At 39.9% G+C, this 27,246-nt stretch overlaps 1 protein-coding gene across 3 annotated transcripts in view; it reads left to right on the top strand.

Moving 5' to 3' along the window:
* Positions 1-27,246, top strand: part of FMN1 (formin 1) — a 365,920-nt gene that overhangs the window by 273,159 nt on the left and 65,515 nt on the right. For 2 of the 3 annotated variants that reach the window (XM_058541158.1, XM_058541159.1), the window contains one exon: positions 2,597-2,689. In XM_058541158.1, the coding sequence (XP_058397141.1) occupies positions 2,597-2,689 (93 nt within the window). Of the gene's footprint in view, positions 1-2,596; positions 2,690-3,809; positions 4,079-27,246 lie in introns of those variants that run through there. The other variant, XM_058541160.1, reaches the window with a different exon arrangement.

Below are 27,246 nucleotides of genomic sequence, written 5' to 3' on the forward strand. Positions count from 1 at the left end.
AGGGAGCAGTAACTTTGATGAAATTACTGTCATGGCTTCAATTATGTCCTATTACCAAAATTCAGGCATGCCTCACCATATATTATTTGTGCTCATGAAAAATAGTTCTCTATAAATGGAACTGGAATTTGAATGTAGTTAGAGAATTTAAAAGACTCTCTCAATTTATATTGTGAGAAATTCTAGCTTTCTTTTGAATATGGCTACCTATGTTCTCATAATCAGAGCTGGATATCAGCAGAAAAGTATATGTGGCCATGAAAGTTCATTGAAAAACACTCATTTTTGAAAGCAAACATCTTTCAAAGTGTTTCTGACCAATCTCCTGCTTCTAGGCCTACCCTCAGAACTACCCAATCAGGAAGACTCTTTTTGCTACCTTGTGTGTGCCTTACAACATGAAGTGGTGGATGTTTTGAGGGGACTTTAAGAGATTCAGATCAGCTTGGGATAAGCACAGTGTTTGCAAAGTGAAGAGACTGAGACCCTTGGTGTACCTTTTCTGGAAAGGGAGGGAAGAGGCAAGAGATGAGGACGTCACACTGCGCTCCTGGAAAGCCCACTTTGAGTCTGAGTCAACATTGCTAACTTTTTCAACCTTCCTCCACATAAGAATCTAGTTAAGGTAAGGAAATCAGAAGCATTGGCCAGATACGCATGGAGCTCTCTGGAGAAGTCTGGGGACAAGCAAATGAAACCTGCATGATAACTTCTCAGGGATAATATAAGTACACAAGTAAAGATAATTAAAGGTAAAATATAAATGCTATACAGAAGATACTAGCAGTGTTTGAAGGATGCAAAAGCTTTGGATTGGAAAGGGCTTTATGGCAGTGGCAGCCTCTCAGAGAAACTTTTTAGCATGAGGACTTTGTCAAATGCAATGGAAAGTATGTATGGGATGAGAGGAGGATGGGCAGAGAACCACATGAATGAAGGGTGGAACTGGGAACGCTGGTTGATGTAATTTAGAAACATTGCATAATTTTGGTTTGGTTGGTCAAATACAGTCACACGTCACATAACGATGTTTCAGTTGACGATGAACCACATGTACAATGGTGGTCCCATAAGATTAGTACCATATAGCCTAGATGTGTGGTAGGCTATACCATCTAGGTTTGTGTAAGTACACTCTATGATGTTGGCACAACGATGAAATCGCGTAAGGATGAATTTCTCAGAATGTATCCCCGTCATTAAGCAACACATTGACTGTATAGTGGGAAATAGAGCTGAAAGGTAGCATGGTACCATAATGGAAAGGACCTTAAATCCCAGGCCTGGGAGTTTGAATTTAATTGAATTAGCAATGAACACCCTTTAATAATTTTATCTTCTTTTGCACCTTTTCCACTAAGCACAATCTATCTCCCACAGTTGTCTAGGATTTCAGTGATCTAATTGGCAACATTGCAAGAGAAAAGAGTCAAGCAACTAATTTCAGGGGACACTTGAGTGGCCTCTTTGGCATTTGCTGTGCTTCAGTGCTGGAATGTTTGTTGCTTTGCCTACATAGTAAACATTCTGGGATGCTGGTTTTGAAAACATCAAATTATTGGATGCAAATTTCCCAACATAAATAAAGGCCCTCTTTCTAACTCTCTTCTTCCAAAATGCCTTACCTTCATGCTCTGTAAATTCTCCCAAGATCTGGAGTATATGTTTTCTGTTTTTTGAACCAGGTGGCATTATTTCTTTATGGTGAAAATCCAATGCCTTAATATATTCTCTTGGACAAGGACATGTCAGTAATTTCTGGCCATGGTCAACAGACAAAAGTCATCATGATTCAGACCTAGATTTGGAGAAATGAAGCCTTTCCTTCCCCAGTGTACCTCTGCCACTGGCACAAACATCTAGAAACCTTGGGGAAATGCTTCTTGCCTGAGTTAGCTGCCTTTTGTGATGGTGAACTATGAATTATTGTGGTTTCCATATCACCAAATCAGAACTATCTAATTTGAGAGGGCTTGATTTTCAAAAAAGCAATCTATTATATATTCCAGATATTCTGTCTGAAGTAAATCCCGTATAAAACGATTTCACGTGTGTTAGTGGAATATTAATAGAAAGGGTTGGTGAATGGGAAGCATGAAGAGAGATGTGGTCCTCCCTAATCTAGGTTTAATTCTCATGCTGGGATGTGAGTGTAACCCTGAGGAATTGCCAATTTGGTGATTCCAGGCAACTTGGATGCCTGGGAATTTCTGCAAAATCTATTTCAGGCTCTACTTTTAGAGTATGAATCTGAAGAAGGTCGGGCCCTTTCATTCCCTGGGACTAGTCCTTCAGTAGTTTTCTTTATTTTTGAGAGACCAAAAGCACAGTACTTTACCTGGCCCAAGTCAGAGGTTTTTCTCCATCTCTAAGAGGAAAGTTGAAGGTGATGCATTTCCTTGTTCCTAAAGAAAGATATGGAGTGAGCTATTTTTGTTTGTTTGTGTTGTTTCTGTTTTTGCTTTTTCCCCTGGAATTTGGATGAATAGTGACTGATAAGGATTTTGCACAATTAACACCCAAGAGCATAGCACAAAGCACAAGCTCAGCAAGTATGTGTTCTGGAGAAAGTCTAATTCCCAATTCCTCTTCACAGCAAGTGAGAAACAGATGACGGTGGTGTGCAAGGAGTCACCAAAGGAGTATCTCCAACCTTTCAAGGACAAACTAGAAGAGTTCTTCCAGAAAGGTAGGAAGCTCTGTCAGCTGCACATAACGTGATACTTTGAAACATCCTTCGTTCCTCGAATCTTTCTCTGAGGCCCACTACCCCTTGCATCCTGGCTGACCACCAGCAGCTCCAATGATTCCATTAGTCCATCTTCCCATGGCGGTTACGTACTCAATGTAGATGGAATTGTCCTGTAACATTTATACTACCTTACAAATCCATTTTAAATTCAAAATTCAAAGAATTTTGAATTCTTTAACATTACTCCTGTTTTTGTAAACTTTTTAAGGAAGACTTTCTTTGTGTCTTCTTGGAGCCCAGGGGGATCCTCGGTACATGTTAACTGACAAATGACGTATGTGCAAGGCTTATGCAGTCGTGCATTTCAGATTTGCAATCAGCCTGGACGGGTGGATGGTGATTATCTTCCTGGTTTTATGAGTGTAGCAACTTGGAAACTTGTGTCATATTTTCCATTCTTTTTCAGAAAGGGAAATTGGGGCCAGGTAAATGTCACACATCCAATCACTTGGCACCCATCAGCCCTTTGGAGTTAGTAGATGCCAGTGATATGCCCGAGACCCAGTACTTTTTTAGAAATCTTACTAAGTTATGTCCCTTCCTCCATGATTTTGGCGGGAATAGGGAACTTTGTTTGATCTCTGTTAGTGAACATAAAAATTTAATGCCTTTTGGATATTTCCTATTCTGATTTCTCAAATTCAGCTTAAAATGTGAAACAAAAATAAGTGTGGGGCACAAACTTAGAGTTATAAAATAAATAAGTCCTGGGGATGTAATGTACAGGCATGGTGACTATAGTTAATAATACCGTATCGCCTATTTGAAAGTTGCTAAGAGAGTAGACCTTAAAAGTTCTCATCACAAGAAAAAAAATTTGTAACTATGTGTAGTGATGGATGTTAACTAGATTTATTATGATGATCATTTCACAATATATACATAAATCATGTTGTACACCTGAAACTAATATAATGTTATATGTCAGTTGTATCTCAATTAAAAAAATAAATGTAGGGTAGTTAGAAGGAGCTTTTGTCTTTGCTTGAAAGCCAGGGGAAATGCATTTAGGAACCTTTGGGGATATATCAACATGCTGTTTTTGATTATTAACAAGGCCACGTGATAACTCACCATCAACAAAGGACCGTTAAGCAGGGTGAATCCAGAAAGTATGGCCAAACCACCTCGGGAATTGGCAGGGAAATTCTCAGTCCGGAAGTCAGAGGAACTCCATTCCAGCTGCTCCCTTGGTGCAGAGATCATGTTCCCTCCTCCCTGATGAGGGCTTGTTTGTATTGAAGGAGAAGTTGGAGTTCTCTCTCGGCCATTGGTGAACCTCATAGATGGTAGAAGTAATGCCATCAGACAAAGTACCATCTTCAGAGCAAACACTGATACCAACACTTATGTGTTATGTGATTAAAGTTAAGTAGGTTTTATATGTGATCTGACTAATTAAAGTAGATGCATTGCTTTATGATTATGTCATGTAAATATAACCTAAATGGCCTGAAGAAAAGCTTGAAATATTTCCCTTGGCTGACCCCAAATTAATAATTTATGCTTTTGACATATGTAGAGTTAACTTGAAGTGAAGCTCATGTGAACTTAGATTCCATTTTTATTTTTAATTGCTATTATTCTATATCTGGAAAGTTCTGCAGTGTGTATATCAGGTGTTATCTGCCTATATGCTATAATGACCTTATAATCCTTTCTTTTCGAACCAGCTTGCATTTTTAAACACTTGTGTTGTGAATTTTGTTCTTTTTGTTGAAAAAAGATAAATATGAATAGATTTAGAACCAAATATCTTCTTCAGTGCCTTGGAAAAGGAATTTGTAAATCACCGTTTGGGGTTATGTGTTAGCTTCTTTTTACTAAGTTTCTCAAGGAACTTCTGTTCTGATTGAGGGAATTGAGGCAAACTGAACCTTATGTCAGGGAGGCAAAGGTGTGTGGCCACAATAAGCTGTTCTAAGAAAGCCTGTGGTTCCCAACCCTGGGTGGGTAGTAGAATCTCCTGAAGGAGACTTTAAAAGTTTTGACACCCAGGCCAAACTCCAGACCTGCCACCAGCATCTCTGGGAGGAGGATCAGGCATCAGCATTATTTTTCACTCCCCTGGTGGGTTCCAGTGTGCAGCCCGGGTTGAGAACCACTGTTGTCAAGCTTAGGTCGCCTTTTAATGTGTCTTCAAAGATATTTCTTCAGAGCCTGCTATACGTTAGGCTCTGTGATAAATTCTGGGAATACTGAGATGAATAGTATACTCCTTGTCCCTCTCCCAAGGGTTGCTTGTTGGGGAAAGATCTATAACTGAATAAAGGAGTCAGCTCTCCTTTAACCAACATAGTGAAGGGAAGATGGGAAGGACATTAGGAATAACCTCAAATCAAGGTTAAAAAAAATAAGCACAAAAGGAATTTGAAGGAAAATTACCATTCTATAAAGAATTTAAAAATATAAAAATAAAATATAATATTGTAGGAATCTTATTAAGCATTACCCATGTTTTGTGATAAAAAGAGCCACTGTTGAAATAGCTTATTAACTGTTATCTCATTACTTAACTGAGTTGGTCAAAAAAAAGTCTAGAACTGTACTGTCCAATGTGATATGCACTAGCCTCATGCAGCTGTTGAGCAATTGAAATGTGGCCAATCCAAATTGAGATGTGCTGTAAAACACACACCGGATTTTGAAGACTTAGTACAAAAAAACACATAAAAATATTTCATTGCTGATTTTTTGTATTGATTACATGGTAAAATGATAATATTTTGAATATATGGAGTTAAATGAATAAATAGAATACATTGTTAATATTGATTTACCTGTTTCTTTTAGTTTTTATAGATGGCTACTAGAAAATTTAAAATTATGTACGTGGCTTGTGTTATATTTCTGTTGGATAGTGCTAGTCTAAAGACATGGTCTCTTGGCCTTTCTCATTTCATTCCTTCACTCTCCTCTGCACATTATTGCTCTACCTTCTCAGCTTGAATCCTGAGTTATTAGAATGCAGTTTCACAAATTAGCTTCTTCCCATTTTTTCTCTGGGTCTGGCTGTTGTTTGGTTCTCAGATAGGGGTGCTTACCTGAAGGAGGTGACAGCATCTACTTCATCAGGCTACTCCTTTGCGATTCAGGGAGCGGGCCTTTGCCAAGTTGCAGTATATACAAATGCAATATCACTTGGCTGCTATGGAGTTCCAGATAGCAGTCCCTTTTTTATGTAGATGTTTCACTGATTCATAGAAAATGTAGGATTTTCCACCCACCACAGATATGCATTATCCACCCTGGATAATCCAATTTTTGCAGCAGTTATCATACAGTTTAAATTTGGTATCTCACCTAATATGCCGTTCATTGTAAGAAACACTGTTATTACAAGTACCACTAAGAAAGAAAAATTGCTGCCAATTAAACCACGGCATGTCATAGATTATAAGATATACCCCAATATCAGAGATGGTAAAATATGAAAATTCCATCAATTTTGAAATTGATTTAATGTGCAATTGATTTAATTAGACATGTGGAATCAGAGAGAAGGAATGCCTAAACACTTCTAGGTAAATGAGGGAAGACTTTCAGCAAGAGATGCTTGTGTTCAGACTTGAAAAAAAAAATGATGGTGATGACAATGACAATGATAGCTCACACTTACTGAGTGCTACTGTGTGCCAGACATTGTGGGGAGCAGATCATCTTTCTCATTTAGTCCTCATGACGACCCTCTGAAGTAGGCACTGTTATCACCCTGTTGTACATGAGGAACTTGAAGATTAGGAATTCTCAGCAAACAAGATGTAAAGGGCAATCCCAGGCAGAGGAAAATACTGCAAATCTCAGGATGACAGATATGGTGTGTTTGGGGAATGTCAAGGGACTTGGTGTGGCTACATCACAGGGCATGTGGAAAGAACGCAAGACCAAAAAGGAAAGGAGAGTCACAATATGACTTGCTAAAGAATCTGGACTTTGTCTTACAGGCAGCAGAGTGCCTTTGAAAAGTAGTATGTATGGGAATGACATGGTCACACTGCATTGGTTTTGTCTTCATGTGTGGGATCATTTTGCTTTTTGTTGTTGTTAAGAAATAACGTTATAACTAAGAGCAATGTAAAGAAAATTTGGAATAGTAAAAGACTGGAAGCCAGTCTGTCAAGCTGTTCTATGGTAGTCTAGGCAATTGATGGTAAGAATTTGAGCAAAAGCAATCACAGTAAAAATAAGAAAGGAAGGGCCATATTTACAAAGCTTTTAGGAGTCGTAGGACTACATAACCCAATGGAAGTACGAAAACAGAGGAGAGAACAAAAATTTTCCTTTTTCTTGCTTGGATAACTGGCTGAATACTGATGAGGACGACCAGATTTGGGATGGAAAACAATGAAGTAAACTTTGGACACGTTGATTTGACATACATATGAGACATACAGGTAGAGATACTGGGCTCATAGGAGAGCTCCGGGTAGACTTCAGAGGTAGCAGTTTATCATAGGAATGAATGAGATAGCCCAAAGAAAGGGTGTAGAATGAGAAGTTCCTGAAGTATCAGAGTATCTGAGCACAGGGTGTAATATAATAACCATAAGTAAGAAAAGATATTTCTATACTTCCATGTTATTTGAATATTTGGCAGGAAAGCCAGTTTTCTTTTAGGGGTCTTATCACTCATAAAGTCTTAAGCAATCGTGTTCTTTATGCCTGAGAAGTCACCACATGCATTGTGACCAGTTGATTCATGGTTAGGCTAAATTTTACATCAGCTGCACTTCAGTTCTTCTAACAATCATGATGATTTAATTTTTCTTTTGTAAATCATATCCTCTTGCCACACTCAAGAGGAGATGATGTGTTTGTCCTTAAATATTTTATCATCCTTCCTTTCCCAAAATGCTCTTAAATAGTGTTACTTGACAAAACTGTGGTACTTGTTCTTAACTAATTTCATTTCCTGCACAAAATCAAAAGTAATTTAAATGGCACCACTTTTCAGAGTTGCAATCTCCACAATACCTAAGCCTTTTTCCTTACACGGTTTTCTTTTCCACAGTAGGCTCTTATTGATTCCAGTTTACAGCTCAGTTCAGAGTAACTTGTCCTGGCATTATTTGAGCTCTTGTTTTCCCACCCTCGGATCAAACATGGCCATAATGATATGCCCTTCAAAAGTGTGATGCTCACATTAAAAGTCCCCATAAACGTGGCAGGGATCCTGTAATTGAAAGAAGGCGCAGAGCAACTGATTAGATCCCAGGAATAGATCTTGTAGGTGGTCTTTTCGTGCTGTTAAATTGGTCATTTGTATTTATAGCTTTGGCAGGGAGGGCTGGAACCTAAACCGGTGCTAATACCAGCCCTCTCCCACACTTGGCCTTATCTCCTTCTCCACTAATTTCACCTGGCGTCCAGGAATGGCACTGACTCAAAATGAATCTGAATGAGCCATGCTAGTCCTAGTTTATCAGACTGTCCTCCAAGGTTCTTTGACTGGCTGAGATTAGAGATATTCTTAACCTCAAGAAACTGTTTTCTAGAAAAAACTAAATAGATAAATTTACAAAGCTTAAAAAAAACAAAAACGATAACTCTGATTTCCCATACTGAATGCAAAAAGAATTATCTAAATAACTGAATACTCCATGAAAGCTGGGACTATGTCTGTCTGGTGCTATGCATTTTCTTATCCCAACATAATGTAGACTTAGCCTGGCCCGTGGTAGGTGTTAACAATTATTTGTTGAATTAATGAATAAACAGTCTGTCGTATAAAGTGCCTGGAGGCTTCTCCCCCCACCCACCTCCCCCGCCCCCTGTGAGTTTCCTGTTTAAATCATTTCAGATTTGGTAAATCTTGCCAGAATCTGGTTAAGAGGCATTTTTGCTCTATAATGCATGTCTGTATTCAAGTCTCCTGGATATCAAAACATCCTTCCATGCTGCAGATATGCATATAATCCATTCTTGGTAAATACTTAGATTAGATTAACAAGGGCTATAATTGGACCTCTAAACAGTAGAATAAGAGTGGGTTATTAGGTAATCTCTTCCCTTCAACCCGTAGAATGCAGAAAGAAATCCATCTGAGTCGCCATATTCAAGCATTAAGGTTACAGAGATCAGGAAAAGTCTATGATCTGGACGGTGTGACCTTTGAAGCGAAATGGTTCTCACTTTCTTAAGTGAGAACTTTTCTCAAGTTCTTACAGAACTTGTGGAAGGGAGAACTATGGCTGGGGCACACACACTCTGTGTGGGCCAAACCAGATTCTTGTGTATCTCAGTACTACTCAAAAAAGAACCAGCAGAGATGGCGCCAAAGAATGTCAAATGGCCAAGAATTAAGATAATCTGTTATGATTTCCGGGTCACTGAAGTAACAAAGCAGTAATCCTTGGAAGGTGGAGAAAGCTACCTTATCAGAGGTTTATTGAGTAGACTCTTTCTGAAAGGGTTAGTTTGAATCAATTTTTTTTTCCAGAAATTTCTGCAAAGAGCACATACTCCCCCCAATCAGTTTCTCTCTCTCTCTCCTTTTCCCCTCCCTCTTGTCCTCCTCCTCCCTTCCCCTTTCTGCCTCTCTCCTCCTCTCTCTCCTCCCTCTCTCCCTTTTCCCTCCCACTCACCCCTCCCTTTATATTTTTAATTTACTCAATTTTTCTTTTTGGCCAAGCATCCAATAAGTTGTATTTTCAGTAGCTGTTGTTCTTTTCCTTTGTCTCCAATGAAAAGTTTTGCAAAGAAGAAAAATGTCTAAATTCTTTTTCCGTGTGTAATGCTGATATAAATACCTGAAAAAGATTGTACTCACCCCCCCATCAAAAAGAAAGAAAACTATAGACCAATCTCAAAATAGTTTTAAAATTCTAAATAAAACAGCACATTTCATTACCAAATGAAGTTTATTCCCAGAACGTTAAGACGATATGATATTGGGAAGTCTATTAACATAATTCCTCACTATTAAGAGCTCTAACAAGAAAATTCATATGATTTTCTCTTTAGATGCTAAGAAGGCACTTGACAAAATTCAACATCCATTTTTCATTTAAAAGCTCAATAAAACATTAAGTAACATATACTTCCTTAATATAATAAAAATAAATCTGTCACAGCCCCACATTTGCAACTCATATCATAGACAAAAGATTAATCTACCTACTACATAAGAGCTCCTACGTGTTTTTAAGAAAATGACCAACATCCCATAGAAAGAAAGGCAAATGATATGAACAGTGACAGAAACTGCTCTTTAACATGTGAAAAGATGCCACTCTCAAAATGGGAGAAATGCAAAATAAATTACATTGAAATTCCATTTTTCATCTCCAAGATTGGTAACATTACAAAAGTTTGATAACAGACTGTTGGCAATGCAGTAGGGTAAACTTTACTCTTCTACATTGATTGTGAAAGGGTCGCAATCCACACGGAGGTCAGTTTAGCAGTATCTATTAAAGTCACAAATGCATATGCCTTTTAATTTGGCAGTTCTACTTCTAGTTGCATACCTTCAGATGTACTCACACATGCAAAGTGATTTATATACCATGTTACTGATTATGACATGTTTGTAACAGTGAAAGATCGGGGACAACCTAAGTGACCATCAGTAATGGAATTGTCAAATTATGGTACATATGTCTATAGGATGGAATACAAAGCGTCTGTTTAAAAAAAAAAGAAAAGAATGAGGAAAGTCTTTAGGTATTGACATGGAAGAATCTCTAAGATATATTTTAAGTGGAAAAAAGCAAGGGTCAGAAGAAGAGGTATATGATATTACTACTTAAGTAAGGAAGAAGGGAAAAATCAATGCTACATAAAAATCTCTGAAGACAAATAAGAAACTAATCTAGGACTGATATTCAGCTGCTCTTCACCATAACAGCCATGCAGATTGTCTGTTCTGTTTAGTTGGTACCCAGGCAGTTGTTAAATATTTAGAATATCACCCCTGAAAATAACTGAAAGGTTCATTGCTGTAGTGGATAGAAAATTGGACGAATGGGTTTCAGAGGTAGTATGCAGACTTTTCATAAATCTTGGTGTTTTAACCAATATGTACTTCTTCGGAAAAAAATAAATTAATTAAAAAAAAATAACTTTCTATGGTACTCTGCACTTAAATTTTTTCTTTCAAGACTGCTTCCCCTTTCAGGGCTTCCCTTAGCCTGCTGAACCTAGCCCTTCATGTTCAATTTCCAAGGAATTGGAAATTAACTGCTCTCACTCACAGCCTCTTTCCCTCCTTTTGGGGCTGGACTGGACGACTTAGAAGGAAGTCTGAGGGCCTCTTGTATTTTTCTTCTCTCGTGAATGGAGAGCCAGATCTATGAGCTAGGACCTTTTTTTCCTTATGGTCCTCCTCCTCAACACCCCTCCACACAGCTCAGGCAATGGAGTCCTCCCAGCGTGTGCATGCGTACACACACACATACACTAAAGTCCCTCAACTTCTTTCTCCTGGACCGAGGTTGCCTTCACTCATTTTGCTTATAGTTCTATCACTCTCTCGTAATGGCTATAACTGAATTGTCCATGAAGAGACCTCTTTGCCTTAATATGTAGGGTGTGTCACCCTTTCCTCATCTTTTGTTTTCCTGTTACCATACTTCTGTTCTCCATTTTATTTCAGTCCTCTTACCTCTCCATTGCTTAGATGTCTTAGGTGTTTTGACGGACTCTTTCCTGAACATACAGGGTGAGAGTGTAAGAGTCTGTATCTCAAATTACCCTGATACAGGCCATCTTCTAAACCTAACCACAAGGTAGGATCAGTTATCAGTCACTTATATCTCCACACCATTATCAGGATCAGACCTCTCCTATGGGTGTTTGTATTTTAAGCCTTAACTCTCATTTTTGAAAGAAAGGCTTTGTCTCTTGTTTTTGCATTGTTTTGTTTTGTTTCTCCTGTTTTTAAGCAATATCTCAGAACTACTGGGTTTGGAGGGAATGTTGGGTAAGTATTGTTAACTCTTACTGGGTCTTCTCTAGAGCAGCAGGTATTTAGACACACACATGGGCGCACAGTGACAGCTCCAAGCTCATGAGACCAAGATGCTTTAGTGGAACAGGGACTATACCTTAAATTCACTTTTACAACTTTGAGTAGGGCTTTTAACCGTGTAAGTATTAAAGTATTATTGGGGCCAGCCTTGTGATGGTATTGTTGGTATTGATGAAATCCCTTCATTTTCCTTCCATTGGGGCAGAATCCAAGATCCTTTGAGATTCTGGAGCTGCAATTAAAGTAACCCTCTTCTGATAAGTAGACACATCCCCAGGTAAAAGTACGATGTTGACCTAAATAAGGGGGTAAACTGAGGCAAGCTCAAATGACCAGGAATTGAGTTCATTCTGGAAGAGCAGAGGAATCGCACTTTGGTAAATGCATACTATAGCAGGCTACAGACTTTGAGGCGGGCGGTATTTATGGGCAAGGAGTGCGGTAAATTCATTGGCTTAAGAATGGGGAGAGATTCTTGGCCGATGTTTGTTGGTCAGGAGATACGTCTTGGTCTTCTGTAAATCCAGCATTTATGGGAAATCAGTCTCTCAGTTCTTATTCTGTTCTTCTGAGGGTGCATTCATGAGATTCTCCATTTCATATCCTCTGGTTCCATTTTAGATTGAAATCCTTTCACAAGGGGTTGAAGCCAAGTGAGCCAGACTCTTTCTTTCTATGTATAGACCTTCTTGTCTACTTGTGAATTCTCTTTCCATATTTCATTGGCTTGTTTTGGAAAAACTAGAAGTAGACTAAGTTGCGTTTCCCAGAAGCAGGGTTTTAGAAACTTCTAAAGTTTTATTCATGATACTGAGCCATAATTGCACTACTTAATTTTCCTATCATGATTGCATATACACTTTTTGCTTAAAAAGGGGTTTTTTGTGTTTTTTAAGTGTTCTGAATGTAGGATAAAGAACATTGTGCTTGAAGTTTGAAGACCTAAGTTTGAACCCTAGCTTCACCACTTAACTTCTCTCGTGACTTTGGGCAAGTTTTAAAATTTCTGTGAGCCTTTTTGTTCTTGTCTGTAAAATGGAAATAGTAATGTCTACTGTATATTGCCATTATGAAGATTAAATGAAAATATACATGTGAAACCACCATATGGACTATAAAGCATTAATAAATACAATGTGTGATTTTTAGAGCGTAATTATTATCATGCCACCAACCTCTGTGAGAAACACCAATTGATTGAAAATTTCCCCTGAGTTTTCAGTTCAGGTGGGGAGTTGAGAGGATGCTTCTTGACTTCAACAGTTGAAGCACCAGGCTTCATTTAATCTTTGCAGCAATCCTTTGAGGCTGATTTTGTTATTCCTAACTTTCCAGACAAGGAAACTGAGTCTGAGGATTTCGGTAATAACTTACTCAAGGTCAGTGTGATCTCAGTCCCGATGTTGGTACTGTGCCATCTTAATAACTTGGAAAATCACTTATTTTCTCTGTGTCCCAAGACCTTTGTGGGTAACTAGAAATACACATTTTCTATCACCATCTAAACAAGAAAAATGTGAGAATAGTAGACTTGCCCGCCATGGCTTCACCTCAGGGACTCCATTCCTGGAGTCCTAATAAAGACCCCTGTTTCTGCCTTCCCCAACAGTAACAACAAGAAGTTTCATTTGTACTTTGGAAAGAATTGCGGTGACAAGTAATTAAGTATTTTATGGAATCAGTACTGAGCACTACATTCTTGCATAATAGTTGTTTTCATGATAAATTGCTTCATGTAATTGTTGGCTCAGCCACCACTTCCTCTTTGGATTCGTGACAAGTATCAGCACGGTTTTAATCAGTGATTGATTGCAGTTGCTATCACATGACTTCGCTTTGAATTGCTCAGTTATTGTCTTCTTCATACTGGAAGAACTTAACACAGATGCTGCCTTCTGGGAGTTATTTTGCAGAACACACATTATGTAATACGTGGTTTGCAGATAACATACAACTCTGGAAAGATCTCTTCATTCTTTCAAATTATACAGGTCTGCTGCTTCTGCTGAGTTCATTTTGCTTTAGAAGAATTGTGGCAGCCCTAGCAGAAGCCCAGGACTGAATGAAGATAATGTATGTGGAGCATCTAGCAGAGCCTGGCACTATGTATGTCAGCAGCTGCTGTTACTATAACATTATCAGTCATTTTATCACAATCTTATCAGAGAGTAGAGCTCAGAAAGTCAGTCACAGAAGCTTTACTTTCCCAATGGTGTGAATAGCTGTAGTTCCGAAATCAAATGGCAGATAATAAATAATTACAGGGAAAGGTCTTAAGTACTAGAAGGAAAGTCATGTTCGTCTTGTTCATCTCCTCTGAAAGTAAGCCAAGAGCAATGACTATAAGCTGGATTTCCCTAGGACCTGAAGCTTCCTTTTTGTTATAATTTATAGATCATCATGTAGGTAGAGTAAAAATCAGGTAAGTAGTTAGCGTAAGTTAAAAAGTACCAGATATACATGGAGCTTTTCTAAAGGATTATAATCTTTCACTTTTAAAATATTTTATTTTAAAGTGTAATTGTAACTTCTATAGTTACATCTTAATGATAGAAAGTAGTTACATCATTCCGTTAAAGATGGCATGCCTTATGGATCTCTCATCATGGCTACCCAAACCAACAATATTACCACCTAGTGGCCGCTGAGTTGAACTGCAAACACATGATCCTTGCGACCCCACAAAGAGTCTGAGTGCCTTGTCTCAGTGGCTAAAAGTGATTGAAAATGACAGTAAACACCGCTAGAGTAAACGACTTTAACTATCCTTGATAACTGTTAATTACCGGAACATTCAAACTGCTTTCTAGCAGATGATGAGAGAATGATGAGACTTTGAAAGGTTGGAAGCTGAGGCTAGAGAATGTGATCATTTAATTCCTAATCCTTTTATTAATCTCTTGAATTGAAAAGCATTCTGTACCAGTTTTAACTTTTAAGTTTTGATTGATTTCTGCTATTTTTCTTCTGAAAGTTAAATGTGTCTTTGAGTAGATCATAACTGTTTTCAACCAAGGATAAACAGTGGTTTTTTCACCATAGGAAATATGCAGTGTCCTTTCATAAATTTAGTAAGATCTAAGTGCTTAGCTTCTTGATAGCACATCCTCATTCCACCTCAGAGTCTGGCACCAGAACTTCTGTTATTTACCACTTCCCCTCTCCCCCAGCATCTACCAACTTGTTGACATTCACATTATTCATTGAAATGAACAAACCATCTGCCTGTTGAGCTCATTGCACCATCCCAGTTCCTTGCTGAAATAATTAAATGTGGAGTAATTGTAATGTAATAATTCTAGGGGAGTGTAATATATTCAAGTAGGTAATGCAAAAATCCACTAAAAAATCTATTTGAAGTTGCTATTCTTCCCAGGAGGGCACTCTTCTTCCCTTAATATCTTCGCTTTGGTTTCCTGATTCTAGGATTAAGGCTAATTGCTAACATAATATATGTGCGTGATCATCTGCTTTCTGAAACTTAAGCTTCCTCTGGCGTTGGTTCCCAGTTTGTAGTCATGGCTGTGGCATTGATTGTAATTGGTCTGAGCTTCATGTGGTGAAATAGGTTCCAACATGTTGACAGCAATTAACGGAGCTAGGATAGTCCTGGGTAAGAGTCAAGGGATGGGTTTTGCATCTTTTTCAAATTGTTTTCTTATTGTTTCTGTTGTAGTCTCCTGGGAGACTGTAGTGAAAAGAGGGCTGGCTTTAGAATTACACAAACCTGAGTTCAGATCCCTTCCCTAACTGTTTGATCTTGGGAAACTTACTTCATCCAAACAAGGCTGGGTTCTCTCATCTCAAAGATAGAGGTAATAACACCAATACCATGAGGTTATTGTGATAACAAAATCAACTACCATATGTCAGCCAGCTAGTACCAAATCTAACATAACCATATGCATGTATGCTTCTTCTCTGCCTTCCCTTTACCCTCTTTTTATGTTCCCTTGTACTTTGCTGAGACTTACATTTCTTAAGCAAAGTCAGATTTAGTTTCATCTAAGATACTTTGTTGACTGTGGGTCCTTCTTTTGCCACTAGCACAGATATAGCTGTTCAAACTGTTCATTAAATATTAATTAAGGCTTTACTGTGTTCTAGGCTCTGTGCTACTTGCTGTTGATACAATGATGAGCAAAATGAACACAATCTTTACCTATTGGAATTTATGTTTGCCGATGGAAATTATAGCCTGTTGGCATTAGGAATCCATAGGGTGTGTTCTGGTTATCTGTTGCTCTATAACCAACCACCTCAAAACTTAATAGCTTAAAATAACAATTTCTTACTATCTCTTAAAGTTCTGTGGCTTGACTAGACTCAACTGGGTGTTTCTGGCTCTGAGTTTTTCATGAGGTTGGAGTCAGAAGGTGGCTGGATTTGGAATCATAGATGACTTCTTCGTATACATGTCTGGATCCTGGGCTGGGATGGATGGCAGAGGTGGGGGTTGGCTGGACATCTCTGAGTCCATGCAGTCTCTCTACATGTCTTGGGCTTCCTCACAGCACACCAGTCAGGGTAGTTAGACTTCTTACATAGTGGCTAGCTCTTTCCAGAGCAAATGTTCCAAGAAAAAGGAAGCAGAAACTGCCAATCCTCTTAAAGGCTAGGGATAAGACACTGTGTCACTTTGGGTCAAAGAAGTCACAAGTCAGCTCAGTTTCAAGGGAGTGCAGCAATAGACTCCACCTCTCAGTGGAGGACAGTGCATATGTGCAGGGAAGGAAAGAATTGGTAGTGGCCATCCTGGAGGCAAGCTACTGCTGTGTTTAAGTGATTGTTCCTCAGTTTCATGTCTCTTGATATCAGGACTCTTAACTGGTAGGTTCTGGATTTTACTTGATTTGCAAAGCTGACCGTTAGTACTTGCCTAGGAAAAGGAATTAATTGTTGTCTTTTAAGGTCAGATAAATAGCAAAATATAAATGTGTTTGCTCTGCTGCTTATAACTTCTTCAGGACAGGTGGTGTTTCCAGGGAATGAGATTTCATCATTCTCAGTCTTCCTCTAAAGAAAACTTATTTCCCTCTGTTACTGAGTGGGAGGAAATAAATAGCTTCGTAAATAGTAGCCTCACAAACCCACCTTACCAAGTGAGTCACATGTGAAACACCTATTTTAGCACGTGAGAACCATCACCGTCAGCCAGGATATGTTTCCTGGGACTCAACGTAGAGACCCATTTGCTGCAGTTTCTACAGCAGCAACTGTAGAACTACAACTACGACTATAGTCGTAGTTGACAGTCTTAACTATGAGCTCCTGAATAACAGAGAAAATAGATCTGACCAGTTGCACTATGCATAGGTATGCTTAAAAATGCTTTCTGATTGGGATGGGGCCGAGGGAGGGGCCGATGGAATGTGTAAATTTAAGAGCTACTTCTAAATCACATTGAAAATAATAATTTTTCAATTGCTAGTTCGTCTACCAATTTTCTGTTCCTGAAAATATAGATAAGAAACTAGAATCTGGAATTTATATTAAAGTTCATGAGTCTTGATTACATGCTCCAGGTGGATTGATTTGAAACATCACCTGTCTAATTTAAAATAATGACATTATTCCCTTGGATTTATGTAACTTCTTCTCCATGGACATACTACATATACTCTGAGATTAGAATCCATATATATGTGTGTGTGTGTATATATATATTTCTCAAAAATGTTTAATGGACAATATCCAAGAAGTATCTAAGGAGGAATAAGCTAGAAAAGTAGCCTAGATTGTTTCCCACAATCTGTGATAATCCAAACTCAACTAAGATCAATGAGATGTCAGGAAAAAGGAAAAAAAATTCCAAGCAAAGATATCTAAAGTAATAGCCACAGGGATAAAGAAAACCACTGGCTGGATAAACTGTGATAAATGCTGGTGGTTTGTTTGTTTTTAAATTTTGTTCCTATGTGTAAGTGCCTCTTTGAGCAACAGTTTTTGTGTAATACAGACTTTTGGTACTCTTTGACACTCCTGTGTCTGTGTATCTTCCAAAGACTGGGGAGGGTGGAGTGGGGAGTCATCTTTTCTTCTTTAAACAATTATTGCTCTCACTGGACTTAACCAATTGTGTACATTGTCTTTCCAGTCCTCCAGTTGTCCGAGATTACAGTCCACTGATAGCTCTGTATGGATGGGACTTGTGAGCCTACTGGCACAACTTCTTCTTGTGTTTGTACTGTTCTCGTACATTCCACCTCCCTCTTGGGTGGCTATCCTAGTCATCCCTAGGATTGCTCTACTGCCCCAATGACTGCCTCTCCCCACAAGCAGCCATCTTTGCCGTGGTGCTTAATGAAATAATCAAGGCTCCGGGATCCCCGTAACTTGCCTGCATGTGGAATCCCACATGATGCTGAAATGCCTTCCACACAGCTACTGTACTTTGGAAGCAAAATGGTTTTCGTCATTTGCACGCAGTTATCTGCAGAAATTAGAGGCTGCAATCATGCTGTTAACTCTTTAGTAGTATTTTTAAGGTGCTGACACCAATGCTCCCTCTCATTTACTAGTGACCTGGGAAAAATAGAGCTACCGGCAGCTAAAATATTCAAATAGTATCACCGCTCCTCCTGAGAATATGATAATCCTGAAGATGACGTAGTCCTCAGCTTTCTCCAGAAAAGAGATTTCTCTTCTTTTAGCTGTTCTCTGCCCTTCCGCTTCCGCAGCTATTCCAATCGTAGAGTCCGAGCCACACAGGTGCTCACTAAGGGCTGGGACACAGCAGTGACAAGCAGAAAGCTGAAGTAGTGGGTGAGTGGCACATTATGCTGGGACTGCTGAGTTTTGCCCACAGACTTCAGGCTGTCACTCACCCTAGTGTGCTTTGGATTCCAAAGCTGTGGTCATTCTCCCTAGGAGGATCGGTCCCTTCTCTGGTTTGTTCAGCACTAGTTTATTAAGTTTTTAATATGTGCTGCTCTAAATACTCAGAGGGCAAAATCTGAAATTTGTTTGGTTGACTTACCAATGTAGGTCTCCCTCCCTTTAAGTATATGGTCTTCAGTGTCCCGATAGTAAGTTCTGGATAATGAGAAGCAATATTTTTTGTTGTTGTTGCTTCCCACTTCATGGCCATATTGTTGCACATTAGAACAATACCTCAGGCTGGGCAGTAGGGAGATAGAGGTTTTTTTAAGCTCATTTTCATTTTGAGGGGAAACAGGTTCTCAAAAGAATCCTCTCAGTGGTGTTTCCAGGACTCTGGTAGGCACCGTGCATTATCGATTCCCACAGTCTGCTGATGGCGAGGTTGAGATATCTGGATCTCTTGTCTCAAGAAACCAACCTTCTGATGTAGGCAAAGAAAAAACACATAAACTATGCTCGGAGCTGCTAATCATCATTAACAACCATAGGCGCTCTCTGGCTAATGGCTCTTCACGTGTAAAGTGTCCTGCCGTCGAATCCGGGGGCTTCGGGTCCTCGTCCTCAAGTTGCTCACAGTCTGGTTTAGGAGACAAGGGGGACACTAAAATGGTGAACAGTTGTACAGTGTAGCAAATGCTGAATGTCACGTGAAGTCTGAAAGGGCCAAGAAGTTCGCTTGAACAGAATTGTCGTAGCTGCCGAAGCCTTGGAAGTTAGCTCGGGGTTGACACTCTCCGGCTGATTCTTGTACCCGAATATCTCAACATTTGCTGACCTCAGGGAGTGGGGGCGTGGGTGGATCGAATGCAGAAAGTGGTGGACCTGACGCCGCTGAGGGAAAGCCAGCCGCTTGAACCAGTCTTTGCTCAGCTCACTGGTCCCTGGCTTTGATCTGGAGTTGTGTTCCCATGAGAGTTCTGCTTGCTCCTTCTCTGTCACATATGACAGGCTCCCCCAGTTTGGTCCAATTTCAAGGGAAATGAGCTGTTTGTCCAGTCACCATCTCCGGGCTGTGTAAACAAGCAGATGGGCAATTAGTGGCTCTGTCAGGGCCTTGGCCCGCCGCTCTGCTTGCACAAATGGAGAATCATCACTCATCTTTTGGACTATAGTCATGCAGGCATGAGATAATGGGGACTGCTCAGCTTTCGAGATTTCTTCATGCTGTTTAGATTTCAGTCTTCGTGTCAAAATCCTATTGTTTGAGCATTTTTGGCAACAGCAACCACTGCCACTCAGCTCATTTGGGGGAAAAAAAGTAATTTAGATTCTGTTGCCTTGATTTTTTTCTCATTAAACCATTTTTTAATGAGCAGGAAATAGGACCGAGACATAGAGATCTGTAGGTAATATCTTTCCTTAATTAACCAAATGCTGACAAGAGAGGTCACTCAGTTGAACGCATTTTTTTCCGTGTCCCTTGAAGCGGCCGTGTGTGTTGTGCACACAGACTAGGGGCCAGGAATGGCTGGAGCCTCCTGGGCTGCTCAGCTGCCCGTGGCCTTGTCAAATGTGCCATCAGGTCACTTGTAACCCCAGGGCTGCTGTCGTTTGTGTTTACTTGAGCATTTCACCCCGGCCAGTGTGTTTCTTCTTGGATTCAAAATGCCCAGAGGCTTTGGGGGAGGTCTCCCCTCGATCTACCGTCCATCTTTTCCTGAGGTACACAGAAATCAGACTCCAGTCCCTCAGTGCCCAGGCTGTTCTCAACAAAGCCAATGGCATGGTATTTCTTTTGTTCTTTCTCCAGACATTGGCATCGCCTCTTCAGGTTTTTTCTTTCTCTCCTTCTGCTTTTAATTTTCTTTTCCCTCTTACCTCAGTTTTCTCTGCCTACCTTCATAGCTTTCTGTTTTCTCTCCTCTTCCCTCTCTCCGCTTATGTTTTTGGTTTCTTGTAACATGCTCTCCAGATTCCGTCTTATTCAGAAATCTTTGCCCAGCATCATTCTGATCACTCTGGTCCTTTTTTCTTTTTTCTCACCGCTTTCTCTCTTGCATTTATTCTTTTCCCAACCCTTCACCTCCACCTCCTAGAATGTTCGAAGGTGGAGGCGTATCTCCAGGTCATGCCACATAGATGAGTCAAGGGCACTCGGTGATCCTGTCAGCATGACAGCTGTGGAAGTGGTCATCTTTTCCCCATTTTGCCCTAGGACAGGCATCTGTTGACAGGCAAGGAAGCCACAGCGAGCACATTCTGTTCTCTGTGACCGATCACAGTTATTCTTTTCAGTTGTTCATTCAGCTATCTACTGAATATATATATAGGCTATCTACTGTGTGTGAGGCCCTGAGACAAAATGATGACTCAAATATGAATTCTAGCCTCAAGGACTCTGTGGCTGTGAAACAGAATCTCACTTCAGCTTTCAGCAGCATTTAATAGAGTTGATCAACCCATCCTTTAGAAAACTTCTCTTAGCTTTCGGCCAGCATTCTTCTTTGTCCTCTTTCTACTTCATGGATGCTCCTCGGTCTTCTATGCTGATTCTTCATCTTTCTGATCTCTAAACTTTGGAGGGTTTCTGGACTCAGTCCATAGATTTCTTCTGTCTCACTTACCAGGCCATCTCATCAAGTCTTTAAATAACTACCTTTATTGTGATGATTCCTAAATTTATATTTCTAGCCCATACCTCTCCTCTGGACTCCAGATTTATATATCCAACTGCATGTTCAACATCTTCACTTGGGTGCCAAATAAGTGTCTCATACTTGGTGTCCAAAATCAGACTTTGATTTCCCCACTTCACCCCATCACCCTCACACATCTGCTTTCCCCTAGTAAATGGAACTGCCGTTCTTCAAGATGCTCAAGCCAAGAATCTTGGAAACTCACACCCATCTTTTCCTCTCATTTTACAACTAATCCATCAGCAAATCCTGTCAGCTCTTCCTTCAAATATATCTAAAATCTGACAACTCCTCTCTACCTCTCCTGCTACTATACTGATTCAAGCCACCTTCATTTCTCACTTAGACTGTTTATAATAGCTTCTAACTGGTCTTCCTGCTTCGAACCTTGCCCCTCAGATCCTTTTAAAATTAATGTAAGGTTAAGTCACTCGATTTCTTAAAACCCTGCAGAGACTCTCATGTCAATCATCATAAAATTCAAAGTCCTTATTAAACCCACCAGGGCCTATGTGATCTGACTCCCACCATCTCACTGTCCTCAATTTTTACCGCTCTAGGCTTGTTCTCAGCCCCAAAACCCTTAGCCTTCCTGCTGATCTGTGAGCCTGGCCAGCACACTTTCGCTGCACAAAGTATACTGGCTCTTCCTCTGGGCATAATGCACCTTCTCCAGATGTCCACATGACTTGCTCCCTCGCTTCATTCTGGTCTTTGCTCAAATATCAGAGAGCACCCTGATAGAATAACACCTCTTCAGACTCTGTTACTCTCTCTTCTCACTTCTTCGCTTTATATAGCTTCTTAGCACTTATCTCCATTAGAAATATCATATATTTGTTTCCTTGTTTTTTGTCTGCTCCCATAAAGTGTATGTTTCTTGAGATCAGGGATTCTGTTCTACTCACTGCTTATGGTGCCTGTAGGCACTGTCTGAGTGTTTTTGAATTAATGAACAAAAGAGGTGCCTTTGAGGACATGTATGAAAGGTACTATGTAACTCAGAGGTGAGAGAAATTAGGAAAGAAGGTGGATTATGAGCTAAGCATTAATGTATGGAACGTGAAGAATATTTCAAGAGAGTTGAATTGACTATGGAGCATATACAAAGTACAGTAAGTGTATTCATTGTAGCTAGAACATTATATACTCAATGTCCCAGTTGCCCAGGAAAATAGACCAGGAGGCCAGGCAATTCTAGCCATGCTCCTGACCATCTGACCTGGCTGCATTTGTCTTGCATGGATCAGATTTCTGGTTAGCCAGTGCTGGACCAAGAGGAAGGTAACAAGGTAGGAGGCTGCTGATAGAACTGGGAAGTGTTCTTGGCACAACTACCTGCAGAACCACTTTGGGGAGAGTGTAAGGAATATAGAGAGGAAGCAGATGTAGAGAGGCAGTGAAGACTGAATCTTTTGGTAGAGATGGTTTGTAGTCATACAGATATACTTCTAAAAACTCAAAATTTTTAAATGATACTCTACACTGGATTGATTAGGAGCCTTCCATCTTTCTAAGTTCTCCTCATCTTTAAACGCCCCCTCTGAGTGCTCCATTCCACACAGGGCTTTCCTTTCATTGAACCTTTTAGGCACTTTCCTTCTCTACGCCTCTGTTTCTTTATTTATAAAATCAAAGGTATTGGGCATTACGACTAGAAAGGTCCCATCTAGCTTCAACATTCCATGTATCTATGAGTAGTAGGAAATAAAGGTGGAAAAATTTGACAAGTAGTAGGAGATGGAAAAATGTGTCTAAACTGTGAAGAGTTTAGAATGCTAGGCCAAAAGGTCTTTCCTTTATGTAATGGGGAGCCATTGAGGATTGGAGCAGGAAAGTGATGTGATAAAAGCTATAGAATAAAAAGATGATTCTGGAGGCAGAAGGGACAATGACTAGAAGTGATCATTTAAGAAGCCATGCAGTAATATAATGGAAAGGTGATGGGGATCTGAATGAGGGTGCATTTTATGGGAACAGATATGAGAAGTTAAATATGGATGACGTTATAGAGGCCAAGTCTCCAGGATTTAGGCAGCTGATTGAATGCAAGCTCCGTGAAGACAGAGACTACCTCAGTTGTGTTCACTGCTGTATCCCCAGTGCCTTGCACATAATGGGTGCACACTAAATATTTGCTGATGGATGGATAGAATAATTGGGTATGAGAGAGTGGGAGTTTAAGATGACAGACTCAGAACTTAAATGACTGAAAGAATAGAGTATCATTGAAAGAAAAAGTGAACAGTAGAAGACGAACATGTACTGAAGACCTTGACTTCACTCTGGACCATGCTGGAATTATTCTTAAATGATGTGTCCAGCAGATGATGGATACTTTAGACTAGCACTCATAGTTGGGAAATAGCCACAAAGCAGTGATTTGTGAGCTATAATGATATTGAAAATAGAGAGACAGTAGAGGAAGAAGAAAGCAATGGAGAGAATTGAGATGGGGTGGGCAATATACTATAAGACATAGACAGGAGAAAAGGAATCTGAAGAAGTAGAAGACCAGAGAGAATTCACTGCTCTAAAGCTGGGGAGGAGAATTCCAAGGAGCTGGTATCAGCAGTGTTAACTATTGCAATGAGGTTGAAGAGGATAAGTGTCGAATGTCAACAAAAGCCAAACTATATATAAAGAGAGTGGAGACTGGCAATCAAAAGTGACCATGGGGTGACACTTGCCAGTGCAATACTGAAAGTAGCTCCAGGAGGAGACTGACCTCTGGGCTCAGGAGGCAGTGTTCAAATCACATGATGCTTTAATAGTTTTGTAGCCATTCCCATGTATCCTGGTCAACCACATGTTTGTATGTCAGACCCAAGCTTGCCCAGAAGACTGTCTTTCCACTTGTAGAGAGAAATAAATCTCAACACGTATTGACAATGTTAAAGCATTTGTCTAATATTACGTTATTATCAAGCCTGAGGGGAAAAAAACCCAAATAGCCACTTTGATTCAGTTATGTGAGTACCCTTATGAGGAGCTTAGAAGAGGAACTGGAAAGACACGAAGTGTTCTGAAGCATAGCCCTGCAGCATGGGCGTCAACTGTCATCACCCTGTCATTACTTACCCTGTCCCCAGAATGCCCTGTCACAGCAGGACCTGCGTGGTTCTTATTTTTCTCGTGTTGTTTAATTGAAGAGTTGTTGCCTTATCAGGATTTCTGAGGTGGCTGAAAGCTTGAGACTTTCTTTTTAAGTGAGCAAGATAGAGACAGAGGGAGACGTGCTCAAACAATGGGTGTATCATCTTCTTCACCAAACAGGGGACACAGTTTTATTTTCATTCGGGGAAAGTTTGTGAGATGTTTAGGTAGAAAGATGTGAAGGACTTGGTTCTGAGGAGAGAGCATCTGGGCATTTATAGCGGCGAAACCAAAGGGAAGGGGAAAAGGAGCTAAAGTAAAGCCGAGTTAGAATGTGAATTACTGTTGCTATAAACGACAATAAATAGAACCAGTGAAATAGGAGAACATGTGAACATTACTATACTCCCAAATAAAAGTAAAATAAAAGAGCGGAGAGCAGGACAGCACGTGAAAAGCTTTGTTTTTTATTTCCATCAGTTCACAAGTTTTACTTTCTTCTTTCCCCCTTTGCACCAGACAGACGTTTACCCCTGGGAATCCTCCTTGTCTGTGTCCCAAGGTTATCTGAACACCAAGGTCACACTTAAGAAGGGAAGGTTATCAATTCAAGGGGATTGAAATAGGATTCCCATGGAATTACCCATAACATCTATTTGAAAACAAAACCCTTGCAAACCATCACATCACAGAAATCACAGTCCTTGATGAGAAAACTGCCAAGTTTTTTGAGGTTGCAGCTTAGACCACAAAAAAAAAATGTGTCTGCATCTCCAAGTGTCTTTGGTTTGAAAATTGGAAGAATAGGGCTTTCGATCGGACTTCCTCACAGGATCTCCAGTACTTTCCCCACTTCTGGTGGCAGAAACATGGTTGGTGGTCTGAGCCAGGAAGGAAAGTGATATTTCAGTTTGGAAGAGGAAAATGAGTCTAAGTTTATTTTTCAGTCATGATTTAGAAAAAATAAACTAAAATAAAGGATGCCTTTTATTTAAAGTCAGTCAATTTTCATTTTATCTGAATGATTTGCTATCCCTTGTGCATGAGAATCTGTGATTACATGGTCAGGACCTGACATGCATCCCAGGCAGTCTGAGTGACATCCGTGCGCCCTGCCCCTTCCTGCAGTCCTTCCTCATGGGCTTTCTAGCCGCCATGTGCTTTTAGGAAGATAGGGACTGGCTTCTCTGATGCTACTCGACTTCCAAACCACCCCTACATAATTCAGATTCACTAACTATACAACAAAGGTGATGTCTCTCCCCTGAGAATGCCAAAAGCCACAATGCCAACTGCATGGCAGTTTTATTTATGGCAAAACTTTGAATGTTTCTGGTATCATAGTGTTAGCATTTGAAGAGTTTTTTAAATGAGTAAAAGCCTCAGACTTCTCTATGCAATGACTGTAAAACACCCATTCTAAAATTAACCAAAGTGATCAGTGATGATTAGGGCCCCCCCTTTCAACTTTGATTCCATTTTCAGGATCAGTAGAAATAAGAAAAAATGAAAGAGTATTTGTTCAGAGAAAGATGCTACCTAGATTACCTGTATCTGCTCACTTCTTGGTGATGCTGCCTTTTCTTGAGGGAAAAAAAGGCTGATAATAGTAACGGTAGGAGTGAGAGAGGGCCGGAAGGGAGATGAGTTTCAGCCACATTTTAGGGGAGAAGAGGAAACAGCTGAGTAGACCTTGGGCAATCGCAATTGGGTTTCTTTGTTTGGAGTAACTAATAATAGTCTTGATTTGGAACTTTGGCTTTAGTTTTTATTTGTTTATTTATCTATTTTTTTCTCCTTGATGCAGCCTGAAAAGAAAGAGCAAGGGAGCAGAGTTCAGATAGGTTGACAAACATATCTGTATATGATTAAGGTCTTACTTCCCCAATTTGCTACTACCAAAATCCGAAGGAGACCACATTCTGTTCCTAAAGCCACGTGGGAGGAGGAGATTGATTCAGGTGAGTTAGGCAGCTTCATCAGCTTGGTGTTCAAGGGACAGAGGATTCTGAGCTGGACTCAAGACCATGATTGATATGACAAAAAATAATTTTTCTAATTTTCCTGAAGAAAAAAACCAGAAGTTGAAGAAGAGGGAGTTCACCATCCAAGGGTTTAATGAGTTTCATCGGAGTGTGGCAAAACAGGCATTTGGGGTCTGGGTTCAACTAACCAGAGTTAGTTTACAAATGAATAGAACTGGGTTGGAAATAAACCTCAGGAGGTTCTCACACCAGGAAAAAATGGGAAAGGTCAGTGTGGAAATCATAGAGGGCTATCACTCTCAAAATCCTGCAATAGTGTGAGAAGTATCTTTCTATTAGTATAAGGTCTGGGCTTATGAAGGGGCCTGAGAAAGTGAGAATGGGGTGAGAAAATTCATATTTTATTAAATTAAGATGCCCACATTCCTTTTCCTTATGTATTTCAGAGGTTGAACTTGAGTAAGCCCTTTAATGGGTTTAAAACCTAAGATACTTGCTAAGAGGTTTTTTTTTTAAGCAGTTGGTTCATCATATTACACAGAGAAGTATGAAAATACCACTTTTCACTAACTTCCATAAAGAGGGTCTGGAGACCTCCAGAAAAGAGGTGCTCAGATATCTCTTCAGGTTTCAGAGGAATATTCAGACTTGTTAACCTCTTTAACTCGACTATAATTATAAAGCAAAATCCGCTACATTTTTGGGTCAGTGATGTGGGTGGCAAGCCATTCCCTGAGCTATTGCTCCATCTCTTCTATGGGCTAATTTCAGAGCATATTGGATGACCCGGGTCAGAAGGCTCACTTCCTCTGCCCTTGGTTTTCAAGACTGTCTTGGTGCTAGTTGGCTTACTGTGGGTCTTCTCCCTCAGCAATATGGGATATGTCCCACTTCTCCAGATGAGGGCCTTACAAAGCAGCCATT

The sequence above is a fragment of the Diceros bicornis genome, chromosome 5, assembly GCF_020826845.1.
Source record: "Diceros bicornis minor isolate mBicDic1 chromosome 5, mDicBic1.mat.cur, whole genome shotgun sequence".
Lineage (NCBI taxonomy): Eukaryota > Metazoa > Chordata > Mammalia > Perissodactyla > Rhinocerotidae > Diceros > Diceros bicornis.